Source organism: Electrona antarctica (genome assembly GCF_951216825.1).
Source record: "Electrona antarctica genome assembly, chromosome: 5".
NCBI lineage: Eukaryota > Metazoa > Chordata > Actinopteri > Myctophiformes > Myctophidae > Electrona > Electrona antarctica.
The window spans coordinates 20,922,392-20,939,227 of record NC_136810.1 but is presented as its reverse complement, the minus strand read 5'-3'; the positions used below and the strand labels follow the sequence as shown (position 1 = coordinate 20,939,227).

The 16,836-nt window shown below is 42.4% G+C and overlaps 1 protein-coding gene across 1 annotated transcript; it reads left to right on the top strand.

Annotated features, from left to right (window-relative positions):
* Nucleotides 1-467: 467 nt before the first annotated feature.
* tmem170a (transmembrane protein 170A) lies at nt 468-10,264 on the top strand. Its single transcript, XM_079501561.1, has 3 exons — nt 468-813; nt 4,217-4,387; nt 5,935-10,264. Exons 1-3 carry the CDS (start codon nt 678-680, stop codon nt 6,063-6,065), a joined length of 438 nt encoding a protein of 145 aa, XP_079357687.1. The 5' UTR covers nt 468-677; the 3' UTR covers nt 6,066-10,264.
* The last annotated feature ends 6,572 nt before the right edge of the window (nt 10,265-16,836 follow it).

Here is a 16,836-nt window from a genome sequence, read left to right as displayed (position 1 = left end):
TAGAAGTGTCTATTTGTACGTCTCTAAATGTTTTTGATGAATTGAACATGGTGGACCCTATTGGAAACAAGTGTAATGCTTAATTGGGTCATCCACTCACAGTTAACAGCCCAATTGTATTGAGTTTGTGCTTGAAATGTACTGTTATTCTGCAAACTGTTAATAAATATTTAAATCAATCAATCAAAACCTGTTCTGTTCTTTGTCTATATAGAAGTGTCTATTTGTACGTCTCTAAATGTGTTGATGAATTGAACATGGTGGACCCTGTTGTAAACAAGTGTAATGCTTAATTGGGTCGTCCACTCACAGTTAACAGCTTTTGTATTGAGTTTGTGCTTGAAATGTACTATAATTCTGCAAACTGTTAATACATTTTTCAATCAATCAATCAAAAACCCAGGTTGCCTGTTCCTCTCACGGCAGCAGCATCTGATCTGGCAACACACTCACTGACCACCAACCAACCAAGTTGTGGTGTTGACACTTAGCTATTAGCTACCTCTGGGCTAGCCTAGCCTGTAGCATCCATCCACCACTAGCTGAAGCTCCCAGTCTTCATCCATGTCATGATCCACCATGGCTTCTGACTGTACTGCGCCGCCTGCACCGCCCCGTGTTGTAGTAGTCGAGGCCATAGAGTTGTAAGGCAGGCAGAGAGGCAAGACACACAGAACATGCAGAACAACAACGACAACAACAACAACAACAACAACGACATAGGCTTCGTCCAGCAGATCCTCAGCTTGAACCTGGTGCCGAGGAAGAATGGCACCCACCGTGGAAACGACACGGCGCTCGCCGACTTCTCAGGTAGGTAAATGGAACGGGGACAGACAGACAGGGAGGGAAGGAGAAGCTATATAGCCCCGAAGAAACCAGAAAGCTTGACTTGAGTAAAGATGGGGGGGAAAGGATTGTTGTTTAAAACAGTGGTTCCCAAAGTGGGGTCCCGGGGACCCCCAGGGGTCCTTGAGGGCTAAATGATAGTTTGGAACCCGCAATGGACCCCTTATGGGTCTGTAACTCAGAGAGTGTATACTACAAATGGAACCGGACCCTAATGGTTCCATTTGTACACTCTCAGTGTTAAATTTACGTTGATTTTTACAATGTAAATCGGGGTCCCCAGAGATAGAAATGCCATTTAAATGGGGGGTCCGTATATAGACTAATGCAGGTCAAACTGGGGGGTCCTTGAAATTGAGGTCCTTGAGAATCTCAGAGCCGTAACAATCTTCTCTTATGGGGGTCCCTGGCATGTATTTTCAAATGGGGGGGTCCGCGGGCTGATTAGTGTCAATTTGGGGGTCCTTGACATGAAAAAGTTTGGGATCCACGTACTGGTTTAAAACACAGTGTCAGTGTCTTGTTGTTATTATTGCTACTGCAAAACCAAATTACATTAAGCTACTACTGGACACCATTTATTTCATCGTCATTTTTATGATTCACTATAGTTCCTATCAGAGCTTTTTGATGAGGCTGTGTAGTTGTTGTTTTTTAAAGTTACAATATCTCTCGACCCTACTAGCCTGATGCTAAGTGCTGGTTTGTTTACACCCAGTCGCTCTAGTAGTCTAAACTAACTTCCTGGTTTGGTTACCCCACCCCTCCATGACATTACTATATTATAAAGTGAATGTTATGTAGTAGTTAGTAGTAGCCTTATTGGATCAAATAACAGACTAATATAGGTGTACTAATATTATGTGGTCGAGTATGACTTTTACACATACGAAAGTAAAAGTCAGACTCGATCAAATGCATATATATGTAGTCTTGATCCAAGGCTAGTTATAGTACAATGGACTGTTTTTTCTCTCTTTTTTTTCTTACTTGCAGGCTCTCTGCATTGCATTTTAGCATGTAAACTTAACTTTTCCTGTGCAAGAGAGTGTTCATTCAGTCCATTATGAGAGAAGCATGGTTGTGTTATGCAAGCTAACACACAGATTAACGTTAACTCCACAGATTTAGTGTGTGCTGTGTGTTTATATAAGGTGAGTGGGTTTAGTGGCGGCAGAGTTTTAGAGTGATTGATTGTAGCTCCGTTTTGGAACCTCAATATCTACGCGGAGCAGCGTAGATATTGAGGTTCCAAAACTAGAGTGATCGTCCGTTACACAATACACAGAACTGGTTGATGCATGGATTGAATAGTTCCAATTAATCCATTTTGACCTGAGGACGATTCTACAAATTCCTTCTAAATCCTGACAGTTTTCTGAAAAACCCATGTTTCTATGTCAGTCGTTCTCAAACATTTTCTTGTCAAGGACCCCCAAAAATATATGTAATTGCCCACCGACCCCCATCTGAAAATATGTTGTTCCAGGGACCCCCCCCCTTAGAAGCAAAGATTTGAGTTAAAGATGTTCGCTCTGAAAGAATAAATATTCAAAGATCTGCACTACATTTTCACGATTATTCAAAAATAGCAAGTATAGCGTGGCACTTGGCGCCACGCTATGAATCTGCTATTTTTCAATAGCTAAAGTACAACATAATGCTTTAAAACACCAAAAAGGGGTTCCTGCCCAAAATGGGTTAAATTGACCCTACAAGAACAGGTTTTCAACCCATAGGTCCATCTTTTTTTTTTATTCTGCATTTGAGCCCACAGACCACCATTTGATGAGATTCAGCCTCTCAGACCCAAAACGTAGAATATTTTTGTTTATCATTGGCAGTGATGTAAATAGGTTTTTAATGTAATGGGTCCTGGGACCCATGGGTGGTCTTTTAGGTGGTACTCGGGGACATGTTATGAGTCCTACACTTCAACGACGGGGCACCTGTTATGCACCTGGAGCCATATACTGTGGCTTTAAATGGACAACATCAAAGTGCTTGACTTAAACATCTCTTAAAGTCTCTCTCGTGAAACAAAACAAAAACATAAAATGAATTGGACTAGTGCTAGACAAATCCTGCTCAAATTTAGAAATGAGATTGCATAGGTGTCTGAATCTAGACCTTGATATTTTTTTTTCGATTAATCGTGCAGCACTACTTGAGAGCGTAAACCGAAATGTTCTCAAGAGTTAAAGGATCCATTTGGTTAGCTGGGGATCACCTGGAATACCTTCAAGGGCCACTCGTTGAAAACCACTGATATACATACAGGCATATTAATCTTCATCATTTCCCGCTGGGGGCGCTGTGGGTGCTGGCGGCGTGTTTCCCCCTCCGCGTCATCAGTGCCCATACCCGAGGCGAGGTTGGCGAAAGGGCCTTTCTGTGTGTAGTTTGTATGTTCTCCCCGTGTCCCCTAGGGTATGTACCCTCACAAAAAACATGCAGTAATCCTGGTCTCTAAACTGCCTCCCCCTGGCCAGCCGGGGCGTGAAAAGGAACTGGTCGGAATAACGTGTTCCTTCCACGCGCTACGTCCGGCCGGGGAAACTCTCCCCTGTCAGGTGAAAATAAGCAGCTTGGACTCCTCCCCCAGGTTGGCAGAGGGAGTGTAGCCCAGGATTACATTAGATAATTGACACTGGGTGAAACAATTTTGTTGCAAAATCGTGGGATAAAAAAAAAGTTAGGGGACCACAGGTTGAAAACCCACTGACCTCACAACCTCTAAATAAATGTCATAACGTCTCTCTCTCCCCTGTCCAGAGATGTGGTATGGAGTGTTTCTGTGGGCAGTAGTGTCCTCTGGTCTTCATAACGTCTCTCTCTCCCCTGTCCAGAGATGTGGTATGGAGTGTTTCTGTGGGCAGTAGTGTCCTCTGGTCTTCATAACGTCTCTCTCTCCCCTGTCCAGAGATGTGGTATGGAGTGTTTCTGTGGGCAGTAGTGTCCTCTGGTCTTCATAACGTCTCTCTCTCCCCTGTCCAGAGATGTGGTATGGAGTGTTTCTGTGGGCAGTAGTGTCCTCTGGTCTTCATAACGTCTCTCTCTCCCCTGTCCAGAGATGTGGTATGGAGTGTTTCTGTGGGCAGTAGTGTCCTCTGGTCTTCATAACGTCTCTCTCTCCCCTGTCCAGAGATGTGGTATGGAGTGTTTCTGTGGGCAGTAGTGTCCTCTGGTCTTCATAACGTCTCTCTCTCCCCTGTCCAGAGATGTGGTATGGAGTGTTTCTGTGGGCAGTAGTGTCCTCTGGTCTTCATAACGTCTCTCTCTCCCCTGTCCAGAGATGTGGTATGGAGTGTTTCTGTGGGCAGTAGTGTCCTCTGGTCTTCATAACGTCTCTCTCTCCCCTGTCCAGAGATGTGGTATGGAGTGTTTCTGTGGGCAGTAGTGTCCTCTCTGGTCTTCCACCTGCCTGCCGCTCTCATTGCCCTGGCCACGCTGCGACAGCACAAGATGGCGCGCTTCATGCCCATCGCCATCCTGCTCATGGGGATCCTGGGGCCGGTGTGTGGAGGCGTGCTCACCAGTAAGTTATTATTCTTAAAGCATTATGTTATACTTTAGCTATTGAAAAATAGCAGATCTACAAGCTCATAGCACGGCACCAAGTGCCGCGCTACAAGCTTGTAGGTCTGCTATTTTTCAAAATGTGGTGCAAGAATGAATATATATTCTTTCAGAGTGGACATTTTTAACTCAAATGTTTGCTTCTGGGGGGGGGGGGGGGGGGGGGGTGGTCTTGACCTGAAATTGTTGAGCACCACTGATTTTTATTTATGCTTATGCTCAAGCTGAAAAGGAAAATCGGCATCTCCATGAAGCTGGTCAACATACTGTAGGACAAAGTGCTCTAAAATATCCTGGCAGATGGCTGTTGACTCCAGTGTTAAGTTTTCACTGTCAGTGGACCAACACCATGCAGATAACATGGACCCAAATCATCACTGTGTTTTATCAATTGTAGATACAACACAACCATCGATATTTTACAGCACTGTGTGCTTCCGTGTGTTGACAAGCTTTATGGGTATACTGATTTCCTTTTCCAGCAGCACTTGGCACCTGCCCACGGAGCCAAAACTACTAGTAATTGGTGTACTGACCATGGTATTACTGTGCTTAACTGACCGGTCAACTGGCCTGACCTGAACCCTGCAGAGAATCTAGGTTGAATTGTAAAGAGGAAGTTGTGAGACACTAGATTCAACAATACAACTGAGTTTAAAGCTGCTATCAAAGCAATTCTTGGCTTCCATAACACCTCAACAGTGCCACAGGCTTATCACCTCCATGCCACGCCCCATTGATGAAATAATTTAAAAGTAGCCCAAACTTTTCAGATGGTCAACATTTCTGTATTATAAATGTTTTTTGTTATATATTGTATATTTTGAGATAGGATTTTTAGATTTTCATGAGCTGTATGCCAGAATCATCAAGATTAAAAAAAAAAAAGGTTTTGAATATCACTTTATGCACAATGAATCTAAAATATATGAAAGTTTTTCTTTTTGAATTATATTACGGAAGAAAATGAACTTTTCCACGATATTATTTTTTTTTTGAGATGCACCTGTATTTGTATAAATCAATAAATATCAATCTTGTGAAAATATTTGGAAAAGACAGAAAAACTGTAAGTGATTCTAACCGAAGGTCAGTGAGTGTAACCAAGTCTCACTTAGATTGGTTTGATTATAATTATCCTGTTTCATATCAAGGTTAGGGATTCATGATGAATCGGCCATCATCTTGATCTCGGTGTAGGCCTTACATTGGTAAAAAAAAAATGGAAATGGTTTTGTCGACTAATGCTGTGATGAAAAATCTTCGTCGACTACCTTTTTTCACTGACAAACTAAATGAAAACTAAGCTATTTAATGACTAAATATATTGACAATTTCGTCAACAAATAAAAACTAGACTAAAATGTTAGGAAGGGACTAGTGGACAAGAGATATAAGTGAAAGACACAAGTTATTTTATTTTGGTTAATAGCCGTAGATTAATAGTTAATCTTGAATCTTGAACAACACTGAACGGTATACGTTTTGTGTGTTGTTCCTTTGCAGGCGCTGCCATCGCCGGGGTGTACAAAGCAGCAGGGAAGACCATGATCTCCTTGGAGGTGCTCGTCTTCGGCGTGGGCCAGTCGTTGTGCGTCCTCCTCGTGTCCTTCTTCAGGGTGCTGGCCACCCTTTAACAGCGGGACGGGCCTGGCCTGGCTCGGCCTGGGTACGACCAGGCACCACCCTTATAACCACCAGATCGGAAGCCGCCACACAGATGCATTCTGTCTGCTTTATAGGAACCTGAAAACCTGGCTCTTTCACAAGACGCATCATGATCATCATCAGGCCTGTTCCAATGGCTTTTTCTTCCAACAAGGCAAGTTGGGGTGGAAAAAAAACGATGTCGTCGTTACTGAGTGGACAGGCCGCAAGGGGCTCGAGAACCTTTGTCCAGCAGCTGGGGGTTTATGCAGGCACACGGAAGGGGAAAATAACAGAACGTATTATTATTATTATACTGTAAAGTGTAATATGGACCCGTTTGTCTGAAGGGTAAGCTATGGAGACCATGGTGTTCTCACGAACCGATCCCATGGTAAACCCTTTAAAAATGGTGCTGAATCTCAGCCAAGGGTCCACATAATAATAATAACACAAGTAGGATGATGTTGACCCCCACCAAAGGGCAGAGTGACCTCAGGGGGCGGTACAGTGTTTGTACTATTTTTATAAGTAATGTCTGCCCGTCTCTCTCGCTCTATTTCACCTTGTTGTTCGAGCGCTTGGCTCTAAAACGGTGAGACGAGCTGTGTAGCTGTCTGGAAAGAAAAACGGCAGTGTGTGGCGTGAGTCCAGGAGATGATCTCGTAAAGCGCTGGACCCGACCTGAACGACCGATCGATCGGCGCCGGCCGGGACCTCATTGTGCGACTTCCCTGCGATTTAGCTTTTTTTTCACATATTGTGAATGATTTTAAATTGAAATATTTATTAACTTTTACATTTTATAATGGATAATGTCAGTGGAGGTCGCCGCCGACCGGGTCGTGACACCAACCGGCCACGGCCAAGTGTGAGATCCACATCATGGGGGAGACAACGCCTTTGCTATATACGTTTATTATGTCCAGCCTTGTTATACGGTTCTTTGCAGACAGGGCAGCGGTGTGATGCAGACGCTGTCGGCCCTGGATCAACGACAGGTCTGCGTCATGAGGGCCGCCGCGACAACGCAAATGTAACCCATTTTGGCCTGACGTCGAAAAAAAAAAGTCTTCTAAATCCTGACAGTTTTCTGAAATACCTCATGTTTCTATATCAGTGGTGCTCAATATTTCATGTCAAGGAACCCAAAAATGTTATGTAAGAGGCCGCCGAACCCCATCTAAAAATATGTTGTTCCAGGGACCCCCCCCCCCCCCCCCCAGAAGATGTTAAAAACATTCGTTCTGAAAAAAATATATATTCCAAATTTGCGGCACATTTTCACGATTTTTTTCAATAGCTAAATTATAACATAATGTTTAAAACACCAAAAGGGGGTTCCTGCCCCAAAATGGGTTAATAAAAAGCTCAACACAATCCAGGTCCCGTTTAGTCGCGGGCGGGGAGCACGAAACAACAAGCCACGTGTGCGACAATTTCACAAGACCGCCGCGCCCAACATAAATAACGCTTGCGTTGTCGCCCCTCGACTTCTCCATGCGTACAAAAAAACCCAAACCAAACGCACGTCTCATTGAAAACGAATTACTAGCCACGTCAGTTTGCTGCCCGTCTGAAGGGTCATTTTAGTGTGGTTGCAGTAGGCAACCAGAATATAGTTATTGCCCCCGACTTTTATTCCAGATACCTATTTTTTTATTTGAATTCCGTCTAAACGTTTCGTGACGTCCCGTGGCGTCACGTTGGGTCAATATGTCATCATCACACTGTACTTGGCGAGCTGCTCGAGGCAAAGTTGCAACCACAGCTTGAGAAATTCCCTCAGAATCGCACCTTTCTAAGTTCCTCTTTCTCTGGGTACTCGTCGGGTATCGGCTAGGCCAAGTGGTTCTCAAAACCTTTTTTTATTTATTTCAACTTCCCCAGTTTGGTATTTTAACTGGCCCACGGGAACCAAATGGACCCGCTAGGGGCCCCATTTGATTCAATTTGTACACCCTCGGGACACCTTTTTCCACCAAAAGAACTTTGGTTCTAGAACTGGTTCCGTTCTTAATGCTTTTATGACTGAGTTTATATGGTCATCACATCTGCATCTTCCAACTGAATAGTGACATGGCCACTTTTTGGTTCCCACTTCAGGGCGAGAAGAAGTATTTTAGGGATCTGAACCGATTAATTTGGGTTCAAAATTTAGCAGGGGGAAAAAAATTGTATAAATGGTGCATTTATATATAGCGGTTTTATCCAAAGCGCTTTACATAGATTGTGCATGACATTCACCCATTCACACACCGATGGCGGAGGAAACCTTGCAAGGCACCAACCTGCACATCGGGAGCAATCAGGGGTTCAGACTCTTACTCAAGGACACTTTGACACTAACTCTGGGGGGGAGCCCACAGGGATCGAACCGGGAACCTCGCGGCTCCCATCCGGCCGCTCTACCGGCCGCTCTACCGGCCACTCTACCGCTGTTCCACTGCCGCTCCGGGGGAGAACGGAACCGGTTCAAACCCCCGTTGGGAAAAAGGGGGCCCCAGTTGCAGGCCTGCGTGGGTCCATTTGGTTCCTAATTATCCTAACTAGGTGTTGCTCCGGTCAGGGAGATAATTCCATGCAGTGAGTAGAAGTGGACGGGCATGGCAGACAAATAGACTGTTAAGTCAGGTGTGTGTGTGTGTGTGTGTGTGTGTGTGTGTGTGTGTGTGTGTGTGTGTGTGTGTGTGTGTGTGTGTGCGTGCGTGCGTGCGTGCGTGCGCGCGTGCGTGCTAGATATATGCAAGACTAAGGCCACCTTTACATGACAACGGTTTCCATAGAAAACGGCTCTGCCCGGCGTCTCACGACCTAGGCGACATTCGCTCCCTCGCCTCCTCCACTCATCCTACGAATACAAATTTAGCGAGCCGCCGCATTGGTGAACGTGAAATAAACAGCCGTGTGACAAGGACTATTAAAAGAGGACAGGAAGCGAAGACCGTACGGTGGACTCCATGTTGCTCCCTGGAAGGAAAGAAACATGCGCAATGGGCTATATTTAGCCAACACTTCCACGTTCAGCTTCCTTGGTCTCAACTGCACATGTTTCTTTCCTTCCAGGGAGCAACATGGAGTCCACCGTACGGTCTTCGCTTCCTGTCCTCTTTTAATAGTCCTTGCCGTGTGATGGGATGTAGAACGGAAGTGCACTAACTGGCAGTGCGTCAGCGCCACCTAGCCACCTGACCATGCATGCACACTACAGCATGTTGAATCACTGTTGAGTCTCCGCGTGGAGCGCTGAATAAAAAGTGAGAATGCGACGGGACTCTGCGGTTTTCTCTACAGACCGTTGCCTCGTAAAAGGTGGCCTAAGGCTATTTTATAAGAGGCCTTAAATTGATATTTTATAATCGGACTATTTTCCAAAGTGGTGTGGAGATGATGTGTACATATACTGTATGTATATATACTGTATATACTATACATATTTCACTTATTTTTTAGATTTATTTCAAAATTAGTTTTTCCACAATTAATTAATTATGTATTCTCCCCCAATTCCTTGAACACACAGTCCCCCCCACACTTGTCTCACACATGGGTTGTTGTGTCAGAGATAGGTGCCACTTTGTCAGCATGTCAGGTTTTTTACGTCGCAACCATTATTTCCCTACTTTTATGTGTTGTCCATTTTCATATCCCTAAGTCAAGAGTTTTAAGTCAACTATGAGATATATATTGTATCATTTAATAGTCCCTTTTTTATTTGAGATGAACAGAAGTATGTTCTGTGTGTTTCTCAGTGAACAGAGCAAAAGTTCTAAACGTGATTATATGCAGGGATGTAGGCTGGCAGACACGGGTTGAACAATTTCAGCTCTGCTGAAACAATGATTCCTGAAAGTGAATAACATTCTTTGATCAAGTCCCATTCCAGTTTGTCTCTAGAAACTATAATGCAAAGCATATGCTAGGGAATGAGTGCAAAAATGTTTTTTTTTTTTTTTTTTTTCTTTCTCCAGGTTATCCAATCTGTATATATTCTAAATTATGTGGGGAGAAATCTAAACTATGCTGGATACTGTAAATCAGTCTCTCTCTAGAGTTTGATTTTTCTATTGTGACCAAACATAAAGCTTTTTCTCTGCAGTAAATGTGCAGAAATGTGTAAGCCTTTTAAACCTGCAATATTTGTAGGGTGCAACTTTGCAAAAATGATAAATTCCTCTGGGAAATGCTTTTTAAGCCTCTTGTTTCTTAGTGATGTGCTACGTTTTGAAATCTGTACTTGCATAGCCTTTTGTTTGTGTTGAACAAATCCTATTGGCAGGAGAGGGAGAAGTAGGCGATGCATGTTTCACAATGTCTGGATTGAAAAGCTGTTACTGGATTATTTTTGGACGGTTTCACAAGCAGCATCGTACTATCAATACTATCTACATTTTAAATTGAAGAATTCATCCTGACAAATACAATCTATTGGGTTCAGTCGGGTTCTGTTGATTTAGGTCTAAATGTTTGTTGACAGGGAGGGTCTATCACACACTGACATATTTACATTTGAAATAATATTTCAAGACACACTTGGGGCATAAATCGGTTGAGATTTTGTCTGGGTTATGGTAGCATTAGCCTCGTGATCATAAACGAAAGGGGCAATGTTTGTATTTTAATTTCAGTCAGGAAGATTACAGCACACATGGAACAGGGGGAACTAATCAAAAGATTACTGTTATGGTTTGTTTTTTTAGTTTTTTGCCAAGCTGTTCTGTGTCTTTGACTGAACCCTTCCCTTCTTGATCAGTGTAAATTCTCAATTTCTGGCCTATTGTCTAATATGCTCCCTGTCGTTTTGGTGGTGTCACTGCGGTTCAAAGCTGCCATAATATTGATGTCATCTCCATCTATTCAAACCAAAGAGCCTAGATAGCTTTCATGAATGGTTTTATAGCGCTTAGCAGAAAAAAATCCTGTGTAGAAATAGGAAAATCAATAGCTCCCAGACTTCAGAAAGAATGTTAACTAAATGAATGTAGCAAGGCAGCAAATACAATTCTAATTATTTTTTATTTAAATTTTACTGCTTAACAAATCGTGTTATAGGATTTGATAAATATACTGTACATATTTGTGGCAAAGGCTTTAGAATGAGTTGTGTTATTTGTTCCAGTCAAGGTGACAACGATGCAGATGAGTTGAGTGATCGCGGACTAGACTTGTTTGTAAACCAAGCAGGCGTGTGCCGTCCAGTTAAATGCTTCCTGGTGTTGCCATTCATTGTAATGTATCGATCAACATTACACCTCAATTACGAGCGAGCGAGGGACAATGATGCATTAAAGACCGGTGGCTCTCAGCGGTTTCTGTCGGGACACAACGCAAAGCCAGTCGCACCAAAAATGATAAAATGACGGCTTCTTTAAAAAATGTCACATAATTGCACCGACAAATGGGCAAGGAACATACTTTGAGAAGAGTAAAACTATGAAGACCACTGTATTTTGCCATTTTTTTTAAAAGAGCATTCAGTGATTTGGGTGATTTGGAAAAAAGCCCGGTCCGCCCCGGTAACAAGATGTGCACATGCACGCACTACAGTGGGGGGGACACGCAACAGGCCAACAGCACACACACCAAGGCCCGCCCCCGCTCGATGGGGACAGGGGGGAACTCCTTATATGGTCAGAACACTCTATATTATAGGAGGATTATCACAACAAAACAAAAAAAGAAGTGATATTTGAATTAAGTGAAATCACTGAATATAAGTGGCTGCAATACATTTGACTCGTGTTGTACTAACTCTTAAAACAACAAGTCCCAATTAAGCCATGGCATTCCAATAATACCTCCTCGAAGCCTCGAGAAGCCCTATATATATATATAAGGTATAGCAGCTGAAAGCTGAAGCACCTTGGGCTCCATTTTCGTCACCGCTAAACCCCTTATCCCTAAACTTCTTTGCTTTTTTTTTTTTTTTTTTTACTATTTTTAAAAACATTTTTGAATAGTTCAACTAATCTACATTGACACGTTGTGAGCGTGTAGACTGGCCATTTTAACTACTCAAATGTTTTGCAAAATAGTAAAAAAAAAAAAAAGGCAAAGAAGTTTAGGGATAAGGGGTTTAGCGGTGGCGATAATGGAGCCCCTAATGTACAACTAGAGAGGCCTGATGGAGTCCTTTCCTTTTTTTTTAAATGAATACCACAGCTCATACCTTTAGCACTTTGCAGTGTCTGTTGTCATATCCCTCTTTGTCAATTCCGTTGAGAAGTTGTGGGACTGAGAGCAACGGGTTTTCACATGTCGCTACCGTCGTAACACGCCTAACTCACTTTTTCTGGTCAAATTGACATTTTTGCCTCGCTCTACTCTCCTAACACTGCCACAATCTTTGGACATTGTGCCTTACTGCACATGTCCTAAGCCAATCGGAATGCTTGTTACATTTCACAATAACTTGGGAGATGCCTGAAGAAGGTCTTTGACCGAAACGTTGCTTCAATAAGTGTTCATATTGCAAGTGCAGACGGTGTGTGGGTCATGATGTTTTTTTTAAATACTTTGAGCCCTGCCTATACGTACCCGTCTCTGAGCCGATCAGGTGTTGCGTAAGACGTTGCCTAACATTACTTGGGCAGAAAGTGCTTTAAGATGCCTTTTTTTTTTTTTACTTGGGCAGAAATTATTTTGAATGTAACAAGCTTTCTGATAGGTGTTAGGAGAGCAAAGTTGGGCAGATATAGAGGGTATGCGCGTGACATCATCGTACCTGGAAGTTATGCGGGAACGCCCACTGAATGGCAAAAAACTACTTTCTGGCCTGGACAGCCCATACATCCAAACAGAAAAGTCCGTCTGATTGCATTAAACAATGTTAAACTCACCAACATTGCAGTTGTACGAAAAGCTTTAATTATCCTCTTTCTATCTGCAAAGTTTTGTCCTGATGGGAAAATCATGCATGTGCATACTCTATAGATAAAGTGCAGATAAACCTTTTTTTTCTTTTTTTCTTTTTAACTTTCTGCCTAAGGCTGAGCTCACACCTTTCATGCAATTCTCTGTGCTCGTTGGGTGTTGTGTCATGGCCGCCCAGCGGCCCAATGCATTTCCAATGGAGGTCACATGGTTTGACCCAACATTGTGTTGTGTGAGGGGGAGGGGCGGACGACTGCGCCCCTCCCCCTCACACAACACAATGTTGGGTCAAACCATGTGACCTCCATTGGAAATGCATTGGGCCGCTGGGCGCCATGACACAACACCCAACGAGCACAGAGAATTGCATGAAAGGTGTGAGCTCAGCCTAAGGCGTCGTTCACACCAGGAGAGACAGCTGTGTCTTCTGTCTCTTCTGTGTGTGTCGCACGGCAATGCAATGCATTTCCAATGGGAGTCACGTGGTTTGACGAGACAACCTTGTTCCCTGGGGTGGGGGGGGGGTACTCAATTGTTTTGCTTAAGTAAAAGTACCAATACTGCTTAGAACTAGAACTACTTCGTTACAGGTAAAAGTATGGAATTGAAAATGTACTTGAGTAAAAGTACAAAAGTATCGGCATCAAAATGTACTTAAAGTACTAAAAGTAAAAGTACTCTGCAGAATGTCCCATTTCACAAGTTCAAAATGTGTACAAAATCTATTGAAAATAGCCGATCTACAAGCTTGTAGATCGGCTATTTACGGCTATTTTCAAATGGCCGAAATGTATAGGGTTGAAGTGGTTAGTGTACGTTTACTAATCAAAATTAAAATCGCCAAAGTAACTAGTAACTAAAGTTTTCAAATAATTGTAGTGGAGTAAAAGTACAAATTTTGTCTCTGAGATGTAGTGGAGTAGAAGTAAAAGTACTGGAAATTGGAAACACTCAAGTAAAGTACAAATACCTCAAAATTGTACTTAAGTACAGTACTTAAGTAAAACTACTTTCCACCACTGGGCAGAAGACAGCCAGGGAGCGAGCTTGTCTCATCAAACCACGTGACTCCCATTGATAATGCATTGCGAGCCGTGCTCATGTGTGGTTTTCAAACTGTTGGCCCAGGTGCTGTACCCCTTGGAAGGGAGACATTTTTCAAAGTACCCCCACATGCTCGCAACACTGATATAATTACAGCCACATCTGTGCATTTAGATGCCATTGGAACTATTTGTATTTAAAAATAAAATAAAACGTTTAAATCTAAATCATTCAGACCCATTCCACAGTAATGAACAGAAATCACTACTACAATATGAATCGTGTGCCAACAGTCACTGTATTCAAATTGATTGTCTGCAAAACCTGACAAGCAGACTCTACTTTGGGAATCATGGATCTAGGTGACTTGGACAGAAAGTGCTTCTCTCTCTCTCTCTCTCTCTCTCTCTCTCTCTCTCTCTCTCTCTCTCTCTCTCTCTCTCTCTCTCTCTCTCTCTCCTGAAAACCTTAAAAATATGAGTTAGGGTAGGTAGGACTAGGAATTATCTAAAATGTCAGAGGAATCAGTTTCGCCGGGAAAATAGCATGCAACAGCATGGCCGTTTCAGTCAGTTTGATATGGCAATGGGCAGCAGTGTCTGTAGGCGCACATGCTAATCTCTTTGTTTTTTTTAACCCATCAAGACCTATGAACAGATTCTATAAATGTCTTCTAAATCCTGACAGTTTTCTGAAAAACCAGGGTTTCTTTATCAGTGGTGCTCAAACTTGTTCATGTCAAGGACCCCCAAAGGTTTGATGTAATTGGCCCGCCGACCCCCCATCTGAAAATATGTTGCTCCAGAAGCAAAGATGTGAGTTGAAGAATAGGCCTATATATTCAAAGATTTGCACACGTTTTCATGATTTATTTTCTCCAAAATATAGCGCTATGAGCTTGTAGAAGGAAAACAGAAATGCTAATAATTATAACGTTCCACTTCCAATGTTCAATGTGAAAAATGCAATTACATTGTTCTGGGTGGGAACCCCTTTGGTGTTTTAAGCATTATGTTATAATTTAGCTATTGAAAAATATCACATCTACAAGCTCATAGCGTGGCACCGAGTGTCGCGCTACGAGCTTGTAGGTCAGCTATTTTTGAGAAAAATCGTGAAGAGTTATTATTATTACAGAGTGAAACATTTTAACTCAAATCTTTGCTTCTGGGGAGGTCCCTGGAATAACATATTTTCAGATGGGGAGGGCGGAGGCATATTACATATCATTTGACATGAAATATTGAGCACCACTGAAACTGTCAGGATTTTGAAGACATTTTGTTTTATTTCGATTTCAGGTCTAAATGGGTTAATTAATCGTCGACTTAGACGATTTTTAAATCGTGACCGCCCTACTACCAAAGTATAGGCCTAATGTCGGCGACGAGACGGACAGATCGCATTCTATACAGAATGAGTGCAGAGTAGACAGAGGTTGTAATTCGTGACAGCGTATATACGTTGCATGTCAGCGCCTCCTATATACCGAGTCGTACATTTGCATATATAGGGCATAGCAGTTGGTGTTCTGGTGCCACTAAAAAAAATCATATTTTTTTTAGATTTAGAACAATATTTATCAGTTATTGTGACCCTACAAATGCTGAATCTTGACCATAAAACCTTTTGATTCTGTAAAGTATAGTATAGTATAGTATATCTCTGCTGTAAGAAACCACCTAACTCCAAAATGTTCATTTGTTCGGGAAATGAAAACTATTTTTTTCAGGAAATTAAGAAAACCATATATTTTGAAAACAAAGCAATTCATTTTTTTTTGCCGTGACGTAAGCACCCCCTCCAGAGATACATCTGGGTCCTACTGTTTGTGTACTGTGTCCCCATAGAGTTATACTGTGTGTCCCTCCGTCGGAGCGGTGTTTGAACCCATCTGAGACTAGAACAACCACTAAAGTCTCATTGTACCGCTTTCCTTGCAACAACAAAGCTACTGCTCTCCCAAATCTGGCTGTGACAGGGGAGAGGTGGTGGAGTTGGTTGCTTTAGCAGACAGATTAAGGGTCCAATGGAGTTAAGAGGTTTTGACCAAAGTGTTTTCTTTCTACTTTCCATTGGTACAATATTTTCGAAAGAACTCACAGACGTAAAGGGTGTTCAATAGCACTGATTTATGCACAAAAAAAGTTAGGAGGTTTCCTCCCGACAGCATCGATATGATATATTTTTGTATTATTATTATTATTATTACTACAGAATGAACTGTATTATGGTCATGACTCACCAGGACCCTGGATGGCTTAATTGTAAGCTTTAAATAATTCATATAAATATCTTTCTAAATCTCTATGGGAAGAGAACCACACCCACTGCTATACAGGCCTAACTACCAGTCAAGAGTGGAAAACGTCCAGGTTAGAGTGCATACTGTGAAAGGCAGAGAAACGCATACAGTACCCATCCAGGTATTGAGGTACAGTACAGTTAATGACTCATTGGCAATGCAAATCTCTCACTATTCATGTTTTTGTTTTGTTAGAAGAACCTACAAACCGGTGAGGAAGATTATACCCCAATGCTGTACGCAACAAAAAGCTACCTGATTTAAGCCTTTTATGTCTCAAATTAAACAACAGGTCGTTTCGAGGAAGCAATCTGATTGGTTGAAACAGCCTTCTAGCCGTGGTTCAAACGAGCACCACTCCACACCTAATCAAAACAAAGAATTCAGCTGCTCTGTTCTCCCAGAGCGCAGCAAACTCGGTGGCTATAGGCTAGCTAGTTTCTTGAGACATTTGTGGTCGTAGTGACTACATCTGTCATTAAGAATTATTATCGATTTTCTTAGTTTTAAGGGTAACTGTTGTATAATTGCAATATTAC

Excerpts from the sequence above, each read along its gene's own strand:
- tmem170a (XM_079501561.1), top strand. The coding sequence starts at position 678 with ATGCAGAACAACAACGACAACAACAACAACAACAACAACGACATAGGC. Across the intron at positions 814-4,216 it reads GGCGCTCGCCGACTTCTCAG|AGATGTGGTATGGAGTGTTT; the intron begins GTAGGTAAATGG and ends TCCCCTGTCCAG. Across the intron at positions 4,388-5,934 it reads GTGTGGAGGCGTGCTCACCA|GCGCTGCCATCGCCGGGGTG; the intron begins GTAAGTTATTAT and ends GTTCCTTTGCAG.